The 18,906-nt window shown below is 45.8% G+C and overlaps 2 protein-coding genes across 2 annotated transcripts in view; both read left to right on the forward strand.

The window, feature by feature from the left end:
* The first annotated feature begins 7,451 nt into the window (after positions 1 to 7,451).
* Positions 7,452 to 8,828, forward strand: LOC124678945 (venom phosphodiesterase 2-like). The gene has a single exon (XM_047214795.1). It carries the CDS (start codon positions 7,452 to 7,454, stop codon positions 8,826 to 8,828), a length of 1,377 nt encoding a protein of 458 aa, XP_047070751.1.
* A 5,617-nt stretch (positions 8,829 to 14,445) lies between these two features.
* The window catches only part of LOC124679269, a 30,941-nt gene continuing 26,480 nt past the window's right edge, over positions 14,446 to 18,906 (forward strand). The window contains exons 1-7 of the mRNA XM_047215063.1: positions 14,446 to 14,520; positions 15,499 to 16,023; positions 16,122 to 16,972; positions 17,099 to 17,267; positions 17,342 to 17,666; positions 17,910 to 18,165; positions 18,257 to 18,477. Coding sequence (XP_047071019.1) covers positions 14,446 to 14,520; positions 15,499 to 16,023; positions 16,122 to 16,972; positions 17,099 to 17,267; positions 17,342 to 17,666; positions 17,910 to 18,165; positions 18,257 to 18,477 — 2,422 coding nt within the window. The remainder of the gene's footprint in view (positions 14,521 to 15,498; positions 16,024 to 16,121; positions 16,973 to 17,098; positions 17,268 to 17,341; positions 17,667 to 17,909; positions 18,166 to 18,256; positions 18,478 to 18,906) is intronic.

Here is an 18,906-nt window from a genome sequence, read left to right on the forward strand (position 1 = left end):
CTTCCTCCCCGAGATCGATAAACCTTGGGTGATCCACTTAAGGGAAACTTGCTGGCTGTTCTACAAACCTCTGCTCTTGGAGGCCCAACACTGTCTACAAGAATAGAAGCTCCCGTAGACATCAAGCACTTTTCTGGCGCCGTTGCCGGGGAGGAAAGGTAAAAAGGCTCTCATACTCCGGTCCCAGGTAAAGTACTCTTCTGGCGCCATTGTGTGAGTGCTCGAAGCTATTTCCTTTAGATCCTGCAATTGCATCTTTTTGTTTCTTGTTTACACTAGTTTGGCATAATGGACAACAATGAGCTTCTTATTCTATTTCCTGATTTAAAACATGGATTGTTTGATGCGAAAATTAAAAACCTATGAAATCTTATTTGCATGCTCGGTAGTAATATTAGTATGAACGCTTTGAACACCATTGTTGATAATGATATAGAAAGTTCTAAGCTTGGGGAAGCTGGTTTTCATGATCTTTTTAGTCCCCCAAGCATTAAGGAGAAAATTTTCTTTGATGATACTTTGCCTCCTATTTATGATGATAATGATAGTGGTCTTTTGGTGCCACCTACTATGGAGAGTAAATTTTGTTGTGATTATACTATGCCTCCTACACTTGATGAGAATAATAATGATAGCTACTTTGTTGAATTTGCTCCCACTACAACTAATAAAATTGATTATGCCTATGTGGAGAGTAATAATTTTATGCATGAGACTCATGATAAGAATGCTTTATGTGATAGTTATATTGTTGAGTTTGCTCATGTTGCTACTGAAAGTTATTATGAGAGAGGAAAATATGGTTGTAGAAATTTTCATGTTACTAAAACACCTCTCTATGTGCTGAAATTTTTGAAGCTACACTTGTTTTATCTTCCTATGCTTGTTACTTTTCTCTTCATGAACTTGTTTATTTACAAGATTCCTATGCATAGGAAGCATGTTAGACTTAAATTTGTTTTGAATTTGCCTCTTGATGCTCTCTTTTGCTTCAAATACTATTTCTTGCGAGTGCATCATTAAAACTGCTGACCCATCTTAACGGCTATAAAGAAAGAACTTCTTGGGAGATAACCCATGTGTTATTTTGCTACAGTACTTTGTTTTATATTTGTGTCTTGGAAGTTGTTTACTACTGTAGCAACCTCTCCTTATCATGTTTTTGTGCCAAGTAAAGTCTCTATGGTAAAGTTGATGCTAGATTTGGATTGCTGCGCAGAAACAGCATTGCTGTCTGTCACGAATCAGGGTATAATTCTCTGTAGGTAACTCAGAAAATTATGCCAATTTACGTGAGTGATCCTCAGATATGTACGCAACTTTCATTAGTTGTGAGTTTTTCCATTTGAGCAAGTCTGGTGCCATTTTAAAATTCGTCTTTACGGACTGTTCTGTTTTTGACAGATTCTGCCTTTTATTTCGCATTGCTTCTTTCGCTGTGTTGGGTGGATTTCTTTGTTCCATTACCTTCCAGTAGCTTTGAGCAATGTCCAGAAGTGTTAAGAATGATTGTGTCACCTCTGAACATGTGAGTTTTTGATTATGCACTAACCCTCTAATGAGTTTGCTTAAAGTTTGGTGTGGAAGAAGTTTTCAAGGGTCAAGAGAGGAGGATGATATACTATGATCAAGGAGAGTGAAAGCTCTAAGCTTGGGATGCCCCGGTGGTTCACCCCTGCATATTTCAAGAAGACTCAAGCGTCTAAGCTTGGGGATGCCCAAGGCATCCCCTTCTTCATCGACAACATTATCAGGTTCCTCCCCTGAAACTATATTTTTATTCCGTCACATCTTATGTACTTTACTTGGAGCGTCTGTTTGTTTGTTTCTATTTTTGTTTGTGTTTTTATAAATTGGATTACATCATGCTTGTGTGGGAGAGAGACACGCTCCGCTGGTTCATATGAACACATGTGTTCTTAGTTCATAATATTCATGGCGAAGTTTCCTCTTCGTTAAATTGTTATATGGTTGGAATTGGAAAATGATACATGTAGTAATTTGCTATAATGTCTTGGGTAATGTGATACTTGGCAATTGTTGTGTTCATGTTTAAGCTCTTGCATCATATGCTTGGTACCCATTAATGAAGAAATACATAGAGCATGCTAAAATTTGGTTTGCATAATTGGTCTCTCTAAGGTCTAGATAATTTCTAGTAAGGTGTTTGAACAACAAGGAAGACGATGTATAGTCTTATAATCCTTGTAATATGTCTTTTATGTGAGCTTTGTCTGTACTAGTTCATACTTGTGTTTGTTTCAAATAACCTTGCTAGCCTAAACCTTGTATCGAGAGGGAATACTTCTCATGCATCCAAATACTTGAGCCAACCACTATGCCATTTGTGTCCACCATACCTACCTACTACATGGTATTTCCTGCCATTCCAAAGTAAATTGCTTGAGTGCTACCTTTAAACAATTCAAAATTTATCACCTCTGATTTGTGTCAATGTTTTATAGCTCATGAGGAAGTATGTGGTGTTTATCTTTCAATCTTGTTGGGTAACTTTCACCAATGGACTAGTGGCTTCATCCGCTTATCCAATAATTTTGCAAAAAGAGCCGGCAATGGGATTCCCAGTCCCAAATTAATTAACAAAAATAGACACTCCTCCATGGTATGTGATTGTTGGACGGCACCCGAAGGATTCGGTTAGCCATGGCTTGTGTAAGCAAAGGTTGGGAGGAGTGTCATCATAATAAAACTAAAATAAAAAGGCACTCCTTCATGGTATGAGATTGTTGGCAGGCACCCGAGGGTTCGGTTAGCCATGGTTTGTGAAAGAAAGGTTGGAAGGAGTGCCATCCAAAAATAAAATAAAATGGGAGCCACTCTTTAAAGGTTTGTCTCGGCAAGGGGTTAGAGTACCCGCTACCATTCGTTGACAACAACATACACCTCTCAAAACTTTATTTTTATGCTCTCTTTATGTTTTCAAAATCAAAGCTCTAGCACAAATATAGCAATCGATGCTTTCCTCTTTGAAGGACCATTCTTTTTACTTTTATGTTGAGTCAGTTCACCTATCTCTCTCCACCTCAAGAAGCAAACATTTGTGTGAACTATGCATTGATTCTTACATACTTGCTTATTGCATTTGTTATATTGCTTTGCATTGACAATTATACATGAGATATATATGTTATAAGTTGAAAGCAACCGCTGAAACTTCATCTTCCTTTGTGTTGCTTCAATGCCTCTACTTTGAATTATTGCTTTATGAGTTAACTCCTATGCAAGACTTATTGATGCCTGTCTTGAAAGTGATATTCATGAAAAGTCATTGCTTTATGATTCAGTTGTTTACTCATGTCATTACCATTGTTTTGATCGCTGCATTCATTACATATGTTTACAATATGATCAAGTTTATGATGGCATGTCACTTCAGAAATTATCTTTGTTATCGTTTTACTCGCTCGGGACGAGCGAACTAAGCTTGGGGATGCTTGATACGTCTCCGACGTATCGATAATTTCTTATGTTCCATGCCATATTATTGATGATACCTACATGTTTTATGCACACTTTATGTCATATTCGTGCATTTTCCGGAACTAACCTATTAACAAGATGCCGAAGTGCCGGTTCCTGTTTTCTACTGTTTTTGGTTTCGTAAATCCTAGTAACGAAATATTCTCGGAATCGGACGAAATCAAGACCCAGTGTTCCTATTTTCACCGGAAGCATCCAGTAACACCCGGAAGGACCGGAGGGGGGCACCGGGCCCCGGACCATAGGCCGGCGCGGCCCGGGCCCCGGCCGCGCCGCCATATGGTGTGGCCACCCCTTCGACCTTCCTCGCGCCGCCTCTTCGCCTATATAAAGCCTCCGTCGCGAAACCCCCGATGCGAAAAACCACGATACGGAAAACCTTCCGCAGCCGCCGCCATCGCGAAGCCAAGATCCGGGGGACAGGAGTCTCGTTCCGGCACCCTGCCGAAGCGGGGAAGTGCCCCGGAAGGCTTCTCCATCGACACCGCTGCCATCTCCACCGCCATCTTCATCACCGCTGCTGCTCCCATGAGGAGGGAGTAGTTCTCCATCGAGGCTCGGGGCTGTACCGGTAGCTATGTGGTTCATCTCTCTCCTATGTGCTTCAATACAATAATCTCATGAGCTGCCTTACATGATTGAGATTCATATGATGATGCTTGTAATGTAGATGTCATTATGCTAGTCAAGTGAGTTTTACCTATGTGATCTCCGGAGACTCCTTGTCCCACGTGTGTAAAGGTGACAGTGTGTGCACCGTGTGGGTCTCTTATGCTATATTTCACAGAATACTTATTCACTATTGAATGGCATAGTGAGGTGCTTATTTATATCTCTTTATGATTGCAATGAGTTTGTATCACAATTTATCTATGTGCTACTCTAGCAATGTTATTAAAGTAGTTTTATTCCTCCTGCACGTGTGCATAGGTGACGATGTGTGCACCGTGTTAGTACTTGGTTTATGCTATGATCATGATCTCTTGTAGATTGCGAAGTTAACTATTGCTATGATAATATTGATGTGATCTATTCCTCCTACATATGCATGAAGGTGACAGTGTGCATGCTATGCTAGTACTTGGTTTAGTCTTTTGATCTATCTTACACTAAAGGTTACTAAAATATGAGCATTATTGTGGAGCTTGTTAACTCCGGCATTGAGGGTTCGTGTAATCCTACGCAATGTGTTCATCATCCAACAAAAGTGTAGAGTATGCATTTATCTATTCTGTTATGTGATCAATGTTGAGAGTGTCCACTAGTGAAAGTCTATTCCCTAGGCCTTGTTCCTAAATATCGCTATCGCTGCTTGTTTCTCGTTTCTACTGCGTTACTACTGCTTGTGTTACTACCGCTTGTTTATCGTCCCGGGCAAAGCACTTTTCCGGTGCCGTTGCTACTACTTATTCATACCACCTGTATTTCACTATCTCTTCGCCGAACTAGTGCACCTATTAGGTGTGTTGGGGACACAAGAGACTTCTTGCTTTGTGGTTGCAGTGGTTGCATGAGAGGGATATCTTTGACCTCTTCCTCCCTGAGATCGATAAACCTTGGGTGATCCACTTAAGGGAAACTTGCTGCTGTTCTACAAACCTCTGCTCTTGGAGGCCCAACACTGTCTACAAGAATAGAAGCTCCCGTAGACATCACCCATCTTGCTCTTTCGGCAGCTCTTTGGACATCTCTTCAATATTGGCTTTGAAGCCATGACCCATCATAAGCTGGAAGGCTAGGAGGGCACCATAGGTACGCGGAGTACGTTTGAATACCTCGATAACCTCCCTTGTGTTGATGGCAAAAGCGTCGATCAGCTGCCCCAAGGTCTTGTTTTGATCAATCTTGGGGAAGATCATCGAGTGCATCCTTGCCATGGCTCCCTTACCCTTCTGAAGGAGGTCCTAAACGAGCTGGTGAGACGCGAGGGTCATCGACAGAGCATTTGCCGGAGAATTGCTCGGGAGCTTGTCCAGAGCCTCGCCAGGGATGTCAGCAGCCTCTGTGAAAGAACGAAATAAGAGGAGTTCATTAACTTAGAATTGAATTTGCAAAGCAAAAATCAATGAGAGAGCGAAAAGGGAATTACTAAGCAAGGCCAAGGAAGACAGGCGAAGAAGATCATCCTTCTCGATCACCCGAGCTTCGGCAGCTAGCCTGGATGCTTCTTCATCCTTCAGCCTCTTCTTCAGCCCCTCGAGTTCCTCCTTTAAGGAGTCAACCTCCTGGCGGGCCTCAGCAGCCATTTTTATTGCGCCCTCCAACTTTGAGGAAGAAGACTTGACCTCCTTTTGCAACTGGGCCTTGTCAACTTCCAGAGAAATATATTGGGAGGCGAAAGCCTCCAGAGAAGAGATGACAGCTCGCAAATCCTTAAGAAATAAGGAAACATGATTATCAGATGGAGAACTAATTGTCAATGAACTAATAATTTGATCGAGGTCCACTCGGGAGATGTTGCATTAAAGCAGGAAAGGCTTACAGGTTTCCCTGGAGGAGAAGCTGTAACTGCAGCAGTCGAAGGAATATCCTTCTCCTTGGAAAGGGAACAAGCTGTCGACATCTGGGCCGTGGGGGTTGCAGCAGGGGTCGAAGCCTCGGGGGCTGCGGGATTCGGCAGGATGGTACAAGGTTTAGCCTTCTTGGACGGAGGCTCGATGAAACCCTCGTCACTACAAGAGTGAAAAAATGGCAAAGTCAAAAGAGAATACGAATGGCAAAGACATAACACAACCCTGGAAAAAAGGAGCAAGGACTTACAGATCGAAAAGATCATCTTCGTCGGCAAAGCCGCCGGATGGTCTCTTCGAAGGCAGCGCCTCGGCCTCCTCCACAGCTGCATCAACAAAGGCAGCACGATCAGCGTCGTCATCATGCATTGACCCCGCTGTGTCACTTATATCATCGGCTGAGGATTGAGGATTGATGAAAACAGCTTCAGGATTCATTGGGTCGTCATGTTCGTCTTTTGGACTTGCATTTCCTTCAGTATGGGATCCTACGGGGATTGAGGAATCCCTTTTCTCGGAAGTATCGTTCGACAGGTCTTGCAAACGTTCGGGAGCTATGGGGATCTGTCGAAGTAAACAAGTGAGAATAATGGCAGTTACAATGATCAAGAGGAACAACACAATAAGAGCACGGAGGGAAAAATTTACCTCGGTTGGTAGATGATCAGCATCGAATGGTGGTTGGGAAGATATCAGTGGGATTGAATCTTCCTGGCTAAAGAGAGTAAGGCGTCGGACTTCATCAAGCAGTTCCTTTTCAGATAACTCAGCAATATTTACTATAGTCTTGTCCTTGGGACCCGAATACAACCACATCGGATGGGCCCTAGACATGATCGGCTGAACTCGACGTTTCAAAAACACAGCGGCTACCTCCGTACCTATCATGGTTTGACCATCGGATTCCTTGATCCGAAGGAATCTGTCAAACAATTTATCGACTGTCGGTTTCTCATCGGGTGAAAGGATATTTTATCATTTTCCACGTTTTTCTCTGAATTTTTATTATTTGTCACTAGGCCACTACATGTTAGTATGATATTGAAAATAATAGTAAAAGTTTATAAAATTGTGATAAATTGATTTTTTTTGGAAGATGACAACATGTGCTAACTAGGATGCTCTTACGTATTCTAAAAAGAAAAAAGATGCTCTTACATGGAGAGGTTTGAGTAGTATATGTCAGAGAAAAAAAAGGCGAGTCTCCATAGGCGATTGTCCGCCCAAAACAAGAGCCTAGGCCATTAATTAAATGTAAGTACCGTACAAAAAATAATTAAATATACTTAGCTAAACAGATCTGGAACACGCAAGACTCGTGGAGACAGCAGAATCAGATCCGAGCGATTTTGTTGTAAAAAATAAGAAGATCCCGAGGATCACACCAGGCTACAAAGCCCCCGAAGTCAGAGCAAAGAGCAAAACTCAAGCTAACTCCCAATGGCATCTCCGCCTTTCTCCGCCCATCTCCTCTCCTCCGGCGACATGCCACTCCCTACCGCCACCCTCCTCGTCCGCTCCCCCTCGGCCACCTCCCGCTTCCTCCACCTCCTCACAGCCGTGCTCCTCCTATTCCCGCCCTTCTCCACCGCGTCGGCTCATGCCACTGTCTCCGTCGCGCGGCCGTTGTCCAAGCTCACGAAGCCGGTGGTCCTCCTAATATCCACAGACGGCTTCCGCTTCGGCTTCCAGTACAAGGCCCCCAACCCGCACCTCCGCCGCCTCATTGCGAATGGCACATCCGCCGTGGAGGGCCTCATCCCCGTCTTCCCCACATACACCTTCCCCAACCACTACTCCATCGTGACCGGCCTTTACCCTTCCTCCCACGGCATTATCAACAACATGTTCCCCGACCCCATCTCTGGGGACACATTCACCACAGCAAACCGTGACCCCAAGTGGTGGCTCGGGGAGCCCCTATGGGTCACCGCGGCGAACCAGGGGCTGCAGGCCTCGACCTTCTTCTGGCCGGGCTCCGAGGTAAAGAAGGGCTCCTGGGACTGCCCCGGCAAGTACTGCCGCCAGTATAATGGCTCCGTGCCATTCGAGGAGAGGGTTGATGCCATCCTTGGTTACTTTGATCTACCGGCTAACGAGATGCCGCAGCTTGTGACACTGTACGTGGAAGACCCAGACGCGCACGGGCACAAGGTCGGTCCGGACGACCCAGCCATCACAGAGGCTGTGATGCACATTGATGAGATGATGGGGAGACTCATCGCCGGTTTGGAAGCCAGAGGGGTGTTTGAGGATGTGAACATTATATGGGTCGGGGATCATGGGATTGTTGGGACCTGCGACCAGAAGCTGGTGTCCCTCGAGGACTTGGCTCCGTGGATTGAGGTCAAGGAAGATTGGGTTCTATCGACGACGCCGTTGCTGGCAATCAGGCCGACAAATGGCGTCTCACCGGCCGAGGTCGTGGCCAGGATGAATCAAGGGCTAGGGTCAGGGAAGGTGAAGAATGGCAAGTATCTCAAGGTTTACTTGAAGGAGGACCTGCCTTCTCGCCTGCACTACTCGGAAAGTTACAGGATACCACCGATCATTGGGCTGGTAGATGAAGGTTATAAGGTGGAGATAAAGCGATCTGAGGCAAGGGAGTGTGGAGGGGCGCACGGGTATGACAATGCCTTCTTCTCAATGAGAACCGTGTTTGTCGCGCACGGACCTCGGTTCCAGCGGGGCAAAACGGTGCCCTCCTTTGAGAACGTGGAGATATACAATGTTGTTGCTTCCATCCTCGGGTTGAGGCCAGCTTCAAACAACGGCTCAACTTCTTTCCATGGATCGGTTCTATTGCCAACTGACTGAGCATGGATGCATGCGAGGGCTGTGGTTTTGGAGGAGGAAAATGTACGTCGATGGTAGTATCATTCGATTGTTGTATCTGTATTTGGACATGGATATTTTTTTCTGTATAAGGATGTCATGTGGTAATGTGAATCACGCCTACCGTTTTGAGAGTATGTTTTGGTAAATGTACAGTGCAAGAGTTTATTTAAGTTCCTTTTTTTCTGCCTAAGTTGTCCATGATTCACATGGACCAGATCTGAGGATCCATATGCACGTGCACGGCAAAAGATCACTTACAGACCAAATAAAAAACCGTCGGTAGGTCCTCAACCTGCGCACATAGTCCATGACATCGCACATGGTTGGCTAAGAAAAACGTGTGTACATATATCCCATATTAGTTTGAGCGTGGCGTCTTGATAGACTAGCTACATGTAACTCTTTATTTTACAATAATTAAAATTCATATTTTAAATATTTTTTTAAATCTGAAATAAAGTGATAGAGGTAGTCAATGATATATGCTACAAATAGTGTAAAATCTCAATGCAAATTAATTTGTATTCTAGCATACATCATTGGCTATCTCCAAAATTTAGTTCGAATTTTTTTTGAAAACTTTAAAATACGAATTCTGATTGTTGGCAAATAAAGTCCTATTAAAAATCCTAGACATGATCGCTAACGATTTGAAAATAAGAAAACATTTGTCCATATTTAAATATAGTCACTAGTACTGACATACTATTTAGAGACGGTTATAGTCCTTCGTTCTCAGACGGTTCTGTTTTTCGGCTCAAAGCCTTGGTGTCTACTAGCGTGCCATCTTGAGACAGTTTTGGATCCGGCTCAAAGAAGACCTCAAACGATCCATAATAAAAACTGCCACTAATATTAGGACCGTCTGAGGCAGTTACAATTCTACGCCACCTCTAGAGTCGGCAGACCCTCAGACGCTTATTATAAGCGGACGTCTCTAGAAGGATGCCAGTCTCAAGCGGAGGTTATTACCAACCGTCTCTAAATTTTTAAAAGCCTGAGACGGCTATTTTTACAGTACATTTTAAAAAAGTTTCATGTTTGAGTCAGCTGGTTCAGAGTGTCATCTCTAAATGTTGAGGCGGATTTGTAAAGAGGCCAACTCTATGATTTTGTCTTTTAGAGACGGGTTGGTATACTAACTGCTTCAGAGTATTTCTTTTGAGATGAATTGGTTAAGCTAGCGCCTCGACTAATACCTAGTTGTAACCCATCGAAACTCTCACGCCGACCGGGGAATCCCTTTTACATCACAAGGGTTTTCTGTACCGACCAGCCTGAGCACCGCCCAAGGACGTTCCCGGGCTCGATCGCTCGGAGCCACGCAGGAATCGAGCAGGTGGGTGGCGCTGATGGCCAATGAACGACCACGGACTGTGTGCTGACGTACTTGATGGCGGTGTGATGGCTCGGCCAACGAGCTATCACTCATGTCTGATACGCATGATTCTGCCAGCTCGCGCTATGATGATGTGCAGGGGTGCATGTGTGCCGTATGTTGAGCCTGACACACCTTGTCAGACTCGGTTGACTTCCGCTTTCGGGCCGCTCATGGCCAAGGAGAGAAGATCTTCTGGTCCTTCACGGGGCAATCCAGGCCACGCCTTGGCTTGGTTACCCCTCCCGGCGGCACCTCGGTCTCCTTCCAGAGCAACCCGAGAGGAGGCCCAACGATTGCCCTCAGCTCTGCATTGTCCTGTTCTCCTTGTCCCAACTCATCGTCTTGGCTTGTCCTTGTCCCGTAGCGTTTGTCCGCCGCCTAGGTGCCTACGACAAAGGTAAATCTTAGCAAAGTTACACCCGTTTCACCGTAATCTATACCTGGTTTGTCTTGTAAGAGCAAGTACAATAGAGTCTACTCAGCAGGCTACAAGCCATTCCATGTCAGCAAAATCCTAGTTGGAGGGAAGAGAAAGGAGGAGAGAGAGAGCAACGGGCTCTTCAGCTATCGCCGGCTGTGGCAAGAAACAAGAAATTAACAGCCCGCTTGCAGCTCGTTGGAAGGAGATAGGTAGGCTGCATGCACTAAATGCATGTCTCCATAGTCTTGCATGCAAACACAAGAACCGAATTAAATATTCAAAAGACCTAACATAATAGCCAAGCTATTGTACAGGTGCTTACTCTACGATGGCTCTAGATGAGGCATATAGCCAATAACTGGTTTTGTTATTGTTCTTGCTCTAAGGCTCCTGCTATGCACTTTGCGTCCTTGGCACCAGCTTGGTCCCTGATCAGTGGGTCCAGGCCCGCACGCCGAGGCGTAATCGGGGAGACCCCCGGTCCCATTACACCGACAGCAGCCAAGGGCTGGCAGTCCACCGGCCTAATCCCTGAGCAAAAGCCCCCATTACGCGATAGAGGGGTTACTGCCGGCCCTCGCCCCATGTGGCGCGCGGGTCCCACTGACCACGAAGTTTTAGGCGACATCACGATATCAAGAGAATTTCAAATGTGTAAAGAAACCCTAAAATTCCAAATATACTGTAAAAATTTACATTTTTTTTTGGCGTGGGAATACCGAAAGGAGTGGGGTGGCATTGACAGAGATGCCAAAACCGGGAAGGTGTTTCTGCACCCGGGCAGCAAAATTGAAAATAACATTTCAAAGTTTCATAAAATTCTGAAATTAAATCTACACGTTGATAATAATGTAATCTACAAACGTGAAAAATTTCGACTAGAAATACCTTAGGGCATCTCCAACGCGGCGACCCATCCCGCGCCCGCGCGTTCGGATGGGTCCAACCGGTCAAATCCGTGTCCCAACGCGGCCATGCATCGCAAATGCGGATGGCCGCGGTGTCCGAGACGATCCAAACCCGGCCCAAATCTGGGCCAGATTAGCGTGGTCGCGGATGGCACGCGGCGTCCGCGCGTGTCCGCCTGGTTCGCGTGGCTGGCCTACCTGTCGGTGCTCCGGTCCCCACCGAATGTGGACCGGGGAGGGGGACTGTCCCTATCCATTCCCCACTCTCCACTCCGTCCGCACGCACGTGCTCGACCTTCCGCGCCGCCATGGCCCCGAAGCGAGAGTTCTCGCCGGCCGCGAACGACCACGAGGCCGGTAGAAGCCGGCGACCCGCGCCGGCGGCGTTCGCCATGGGGCCACCGGCTCCCATCCGCGACCGGATCTACGTCACCGTAGCGGTGGCGCAGATGCTCTGGGAGGCCGGTGTCCCAATGCCGTGGGGCGACGTGCACCTCCCCCACGGCTGGCACCTTAGCCCAGATCGGATTCCGGTGCCGCTGATCCCGGGCTCCGGCAGCGCCCGCATCGCGGAGATCCGGAGGCGCCACGCGCAGCTGTCGGCGGACCTCCGGGAGGACCCCGCCTACGGCGACACAAGTCCCAACTAGGACTTGTGGTTCGAGGTGGAGCACGATGCGCGCCGACATACGTGCTTCACCTCAGCGACGGCGAGGCCTCGCCCGCAGCCGCATCGCGTGCAGCCACGCACGCCTGCTAGGCGGGCTGGCCCCCTGTCCTGGCTGCCTCTACATCGACGAGCCCGCTGCGGCGCCAGGGCAAGTGCCACAGGCCCAGCCCCAGCCCCAGGAGGAGGACGACGCAGAGCTGCAGGCCGCGCTGGCGGCATCCCGCGAGCTCAACGACCTCGAGGAGCTGGCCAAATGGCCGCACCTCGCCGAGGCGCTGCGCGCCTCCGCACTGGAGGAGAAGGCCAGGAAGGCCAGGAGGACGCCGAGGCATGGGCCTTCCTTGCCATGGTGCGCCGGCAGGAGGAGGCCACGCGCCAGGCCGCGCTCCGGGCGGAGGAGGAGCTCCAGGCCGCGCTCCGGCACGAGGCGGAGCTGCAGGCCGCTGCGGCGGAGCAGTGGCAGAAGGAGGCCGCAACTGGCACGCCTGCGCAGGCCGGCGAGCCCTCCGGACCCGCACTCCGCCTGGGAAAAGGCGTAGTGGTCGCCCTGGCCGGAGTCCCCAGCGCCCTCCGGCGTGTCCAGCCGGAACAACGCGTCGCCGTCGGGGGGCGACATCCTCATCAACGACGACGACGAGTACTACTGGGAGTAGGGTGGCGCACCGGCGGCCACCGCGTTCCAAACCCTGGACTAGGGTTCCACTTTTTTTTTAGTTTAAAGCCCATATAGGGCTCTCTTTTATGTAAAAATTGCCCAAAATAGGGCTAAGTTTAATGAACTCTAGTTTAAATTTACTTTGTTTTTGTTTTTTATATTTATTTTCTTTTTAGTTTAACATATGCGATGCGTCCGCGCGTTGGGCGTAGCGTGCGATCCAAACAGACACGAGGACGCGGGCCGCTGTCTGGATGTTCGCGCGGCCATCCAAACGGTCCAAAACGGACGATCCAGCGCGTCCGTTTGGATCGCCGCGTTGGAGGTGCCCTTATATTCAGACTTGTGTAAAAATGACAAATCCTGATATCAATATTAGTGAACAGTGTGATTTCAAAATCTGTTAGATTTATCATTTTTCTGCGGCCCAGAATATAAGATATCTCAAGTTTAAATTTTACAGATTGGTAGATCTCATCATTGTCTACAACTAGATTTTTTTGTTAGAATTTTTTAAAACTTTAAAATTCTATTTTCAAATTTTACAAAAAAGTAGCTACATGTAGCTCAGGCTACAAAAAATCACTCTGGGCGTCACCTAGTTTGTAAAATTAGGCCCCGATCATAGTGGTATTGACAGAGATGCAAAAATCCTGCACATGAGAACGGAGAGAGACGGGCCTCACATTCTGTGAGGGGCCGACTTGACAAACGACGCGGGCCTTACTTTGCCCTTGTAACCTAAGTTCTGCCATCTCGTTTTACCACGTTTCCCGCGCTGGCCTCCCCTTCTTCCCGCCTCAAAGCAATCAGCTCGTATTTTTTCTTCCACAGAGAAATGCAGCATTTAAAACCAAAACTAAAATATCCGGCAATGCATGTTGACTATTCGCCCTCCGTGGGTGAGAGCAATTCCAATAGTATAGCCAACTGTTGGCTATAACAAGATGTCATATCATTTATAGTCATTATATAGCTAACATGTACAATAGTTGGCTATAAGAATGTAGTACTTTACTAATATATGGCCCACATTTCACTCTCACAAGGTGCCTAGGAGCACGTGCAAGAGCTGGCTATTGCATAGTAGCCCACCTCTCTTCTCTCTCCTCTTCTCTCTCCTCCAACTCATCTAAAATATATTATTTAATGTCTTATAGTCAGCTGACTAGACTCTATTGTACTAGCTCTGAAAAGACTAGAGAGAGGGATAAATAATAGATGGACGAGACGTTTTGTTCAGGAATCTCTGGAGCTCTACCTCGCAAAGGCTACGGTATAGTAGACCTTACGTTCCTTCTCTCCGAAGCAAACGATTTCACCGTTAGAGATAAAAAAGGTTTCGCCATTGCCAAACCAGAAAAAAAAGATTTCACCACAGTAAAAACCTTTTCGCACGTCTGGCGCGGTCACTCCCCCCATCTGCTTTTTGATGACCTAGCAGCGGGCCGCATTGACTGCAAGCGACCGGCCTACTGCTTCCTTCCTCCTCGAGAATGCCGTTCGCTTGCACCTCGGTTGCTCGTGCGTGAGGCGGCGAGAGATGCTGGGGGAGGAGGAGATGGGGGATTTGAGCGACATCGTGGTCTCCTGGTCGGTCCAGGAGATCATCGACGACGACCTCTACAGAGGGCAGGTGCGTGATGGATTCCGTTGCCTTGATTTGTGAGCGCGGCCGTTTTCCCCCCGATTGCGGGACGCTTCTTGTTATTCTACGCGGGCCGGGCGCTTGCGTCGACGGGGTCGAAACGGAGCTTGTGCGACGCGGCGATGTGCTGTGGTCAGGAGGCGGCGGTGGTGGAGGGAGGAGACATGCATGGCCGGAGGAGAGAAGAAGAAGGAGCGGAAGAGGACGTTACAACAACGGTTTGCTCTTCTAGGAAGAAACGAGCGGCCGCTTAGCTGTTTGAATCTACCGATCAATGGTTCGCATCTGCGCCATGCCGCCATTGTTCACTGCTCGTGGTTTGTAGTGCACGTTTTATCAGAGTTTGCTCGAGCTGGGCTGGGAAATGCAGCTAGCTAGCCTACTAGTGTGGAAATTGCATACTGCTGCTGCTGCTGCTGCTGGCATATGTATCTGATTCCGCCGAGCTAAATGGTTTAAATATTTCCCCCAAAATCGATTTCATTATCACTCATGGAGTGATGGAGATGTGCTTTGTTGTTTACAAGAGTTACACACTATATTTGGTTACACACTAAATTTGTTGTTTACATGATGCGCGGATATTCTGTGAAATGTCATTCGTAGCCTCTACTACCATGATCTAGCCCGTGGATGATTCCCAGAAAACTGCCGACAACACTATCATACCTGTGCCAGGTTCTGAAGCGCTGTTGGGAGATGTTATTTCTGTCGCTTAATGGGATATTTGTATATATTTCCATGTCATTTACCTGCTGTATAAGTTGTTGGCCGAAATTATAAATTATTTACGATTCTAACCTCCTTGAGTACTTGTGACATTGGCAAGCTTTACTCCTATACTGGTACTTGCTTGATTTTCTCTGCTGCTCGATCACATCGCCATTACTTTGTGCTCTCAAGCTGTTGCATTCAGGATGATTTAATCGTTTTTTCCATTTATCTACTGTTTATTTTTAATTCTAGGTTGAGACTATTCCCTGCACCTTCACGTCACTTGATCACTATTTAAAATCGTATCGTGCACCTCTGCTTGAAGAGACAAGGTCAGATCTAGGCTCATGCCTTGAACTCATCGCGGAAGCACCCTCTTCGAGAATACTTTCTGTGGAGGCAGCAGGGAAATCAGGATTGTACTCCGTGGATGTGGATTTCATGGACAATGGGCCCGAGTCTTATACTGCAAGGAACGGTGACATATTTATCTTGTCTAACATGAAACCTGAAGCTGCAACGGACTTCAGCCGTTATGGTGTGATCTATTTCTTGGCAATGGTTACTGAGGTTTCTGTGGACAATGACTGCCGCAAGGGGTTTAAAATTAAGGTTCCAAAGGACATTGATTTGGAGCAAGACTCAAGTAAACTCAAGCACGCACTATTTCTCAGTAACATCATGACAAACATGTGGATATGGAAAGCACTTTGCTTTGATACACACATGGATAACAACTTCACAGTTATCAAGTCTCTGTTAGCTCCCACAAATCTGGTAATATAACTTGCATAATTGCCTTCGAATATCACTTAATTCTTTTATTAATATCAGTACCTAACATTTTGAGCTTCCCTTTGTTGGTTTGATTGTAGGGTGATGATGTCTGTGGTATCTGTGCTAAACAGGATGGGGACTGTTTATCTTCTTTTATAGAGCAACTACTGTCCATAAGTCTTAACCAACCACAAGTGGATGCTATTCGATCTGTCATCTTGGCTGTACAATGTAAGCATATGAACCTCATGAAGCTCATATGGGGTCCACCAGGTGCAGGAAAGACCAAGATGGTCAGTGCTTTATTGTGGGCATTGGCTTGTTTGAAATGCAGAACTCTAACATGTGCTCCCACAAATGTTGCTGTCACTGGGGTTTGCACTCATTTCCTTCGGATCTTGAAGGATTTCGGTGAACATATTGATGAAAAGGGCCTGCCCACTTCTCTTGGAGATGTCTTGCTATTTGGGAACAAGTATAGCATGGACATCACTGAGGATCTCCAGGAAGTTTTCTTGGATTTTCGTGTGGAAGAACTTGTTCGGTGCTTTTCACCATTGTCTGGATGGAAGTACAGATTAGCTTCAATGGTATCCTTTTTTGAAGACTGTGGTTCTGGTTCTCAGTATGATATGCTTTTTGAGGATAACGGAAGTAGTGATCACATGTGCTTTTCGGAATTTCTAAAGAAGCAATTTGATGTTACAGCAAAAGCTCTTTCAAGATGCATAATGAATTCGTGGATTCACCTTCCTGGAAGTTGCTTCTCATGTGATAATGTCAGCAGTATATCTAAATTGTTTAATATTCTGAAAAAAATCGATGCCCTTCTGTGCGATGTAAATTTAACTGATGAGAGCTTAAAAAGAGGCCTTGGTGGATTTTCAACTGAAAACTCTGTTTTCGTGCAGCCTATTCCTTTTATTGAGAAGGAACTAGATGGAGCAAGGTCTGCATGCCTTAAATTGCTGAAGGATCTTCAAAAATCACTTACTTTACCAAGTGGTGTAAACAGAAAATGGGTCCAAAGATACTGCATGCATAATGCAACACTTATTTTCTGTACTACCTCTAGCTCTTATAGATTACATAACATGGATATCGCACCCTTGGATGTGCTAATTGTTGATGAGGCTGCTCAAGTGTGGGAGTGTGAGTTGGTCATCCCACTACGTCTGCATTCAATGAAACATGTTGTTTTGGTAGGAGATGACTGCCAGCTGAGTGCAATGGTTAAAAGCCAAGTAAGGTTTTCCCTTGACCTCTTGATACTGTATATTTTCATTCCTTAATTGTGCCTTTCATTGTTTATCTTCAGGTATGCAAAGAAGCTGGATTTGGAACAAGTCTTTTCCAGAGATTGGTTATGCTGAACTTTGAGAAGTATTTATTGAATATACAGTATCGCATGGATCCTTGTATCAGCTTATTTCCAGTTGCTCAGTTCTATAAGAGGAAAATTGTTGATGGTCCAAATGTCTCGTCTCCTCTCTATAATAAGGCATACACAAGCCTCCCTTTTGGCAGCTACACTTTTATAAACGTAGTTGATGGAAGAGAGGACAAAGAGGGCACTAGAAACAGTTGGAGGAACATGGTTGAAGTTGCTGTAGTTCTGCACCTGATCCAAACCATCTTTAAATGTATGTCCAAGCTAAAACCCTACCTTATTTAACTAGAGCATCCTAACTTGAAAACTTTGCTAATTCTTAATCTGATATTTCGTACAAGCTACTTGGCTGATATACCTGGATCTACTATAACAATTTTCTGTCTTAGTGAAGTAAGCAGCGTTAAGTCAATTATTGGCTATAATCTCACTGGTCTTGCGCAAAAATTGATCCGTAAAGGTAAGTTAACATACTAGTTCTGTTTTTTTCCTGCAGCTTGGGAAAGATCGGGCCAAGGGCTCAGCATCGGTGTGGTCTCTCCATATAATTCTCAAGTTGATGAAATTAAACATAGGCTGGGCAAAAAGTATGATACATGTGATGGGTTTTGTGTGCGGATCAAGTCCATTGATGGTTTCCAAGGCCAAGAGGATGATGTAATCATACTATCGACTGTTAGATCCAATGGGAGAGGAGCTGTTGGATTTCTTGCTGATAACCAAAGAACAAATGTTGCTCTGACTAGAGCAAGGTGCATTTACATTTTGTTTTATTTTATAATTGTTGAAACTTGAGAAATGATCATACTTCTAACCATCTGATGGGTGCTTTATTTAATGTAGGCACTGTCTTTGGATTGTTGGGGATGCTAATACATTGTCTAAAAGTGGGACTGTCTGGACAGATATCGTTGATGATGCAAAAAGGCGTAACTGTATTTTCAGTGCAACTAATGATGCAACCATGTGTAAGCTGATTTTGAAAGTAAAGAAAGATCTTGATGAACTTGATGATCTTCTCAATGCCGATTCAGTGTTTTTCAGAAATACCAGATGGAAGGTAAGTAAAGAAGTGATGATTAGTTTTTTTTTCCTTCGAGGAACATGGCAGTGTATTGTGACCGAGAAGTAAATGAACTCAATATTTCCAAGTTCCGAGCTTTTAAAGAGGAAACAAGGTGTCACACTCACTCTCCCACACATTACTCCCAAGTCCCAACGTGATCTGATGCAAGCTTGGTCAAATGCCCCACCTGCTATACGCACAAAGCCCATGAACCAAACTAACTCCATAGACCTGCTTTCATATCAAGATTGTCATGTAGCTCATGGCAGCTGGCCTTCACATTTTGTGCCATAGCTCCCTCTAGAACAGACACAAATAGGAACTTCAAGATATAGGCTCGAAGGGTAGTGTAAGAAACACTGTCACATTTTGTGCCATAGCTCCCTCTAGAACAGACACAAATAGGAATCTGCTGGATATGATGGCA

This window comes from Lolium rigidum, chromosome 7, assembly GCF_022539505.1.
Source record: "Lolium rigidum isolate FL_2022 chromosome 7, APGP_CSIRO_Lrig_0.1, whole genome shotgun sequence".
Classification (NCBI taxonomy): domain Eukaryota; kingdom Viridiplantae; phylum Streptophyta; class Magnoliopsida; order Poales; family Poaceae; genus Lolium; species Lolium rigidum.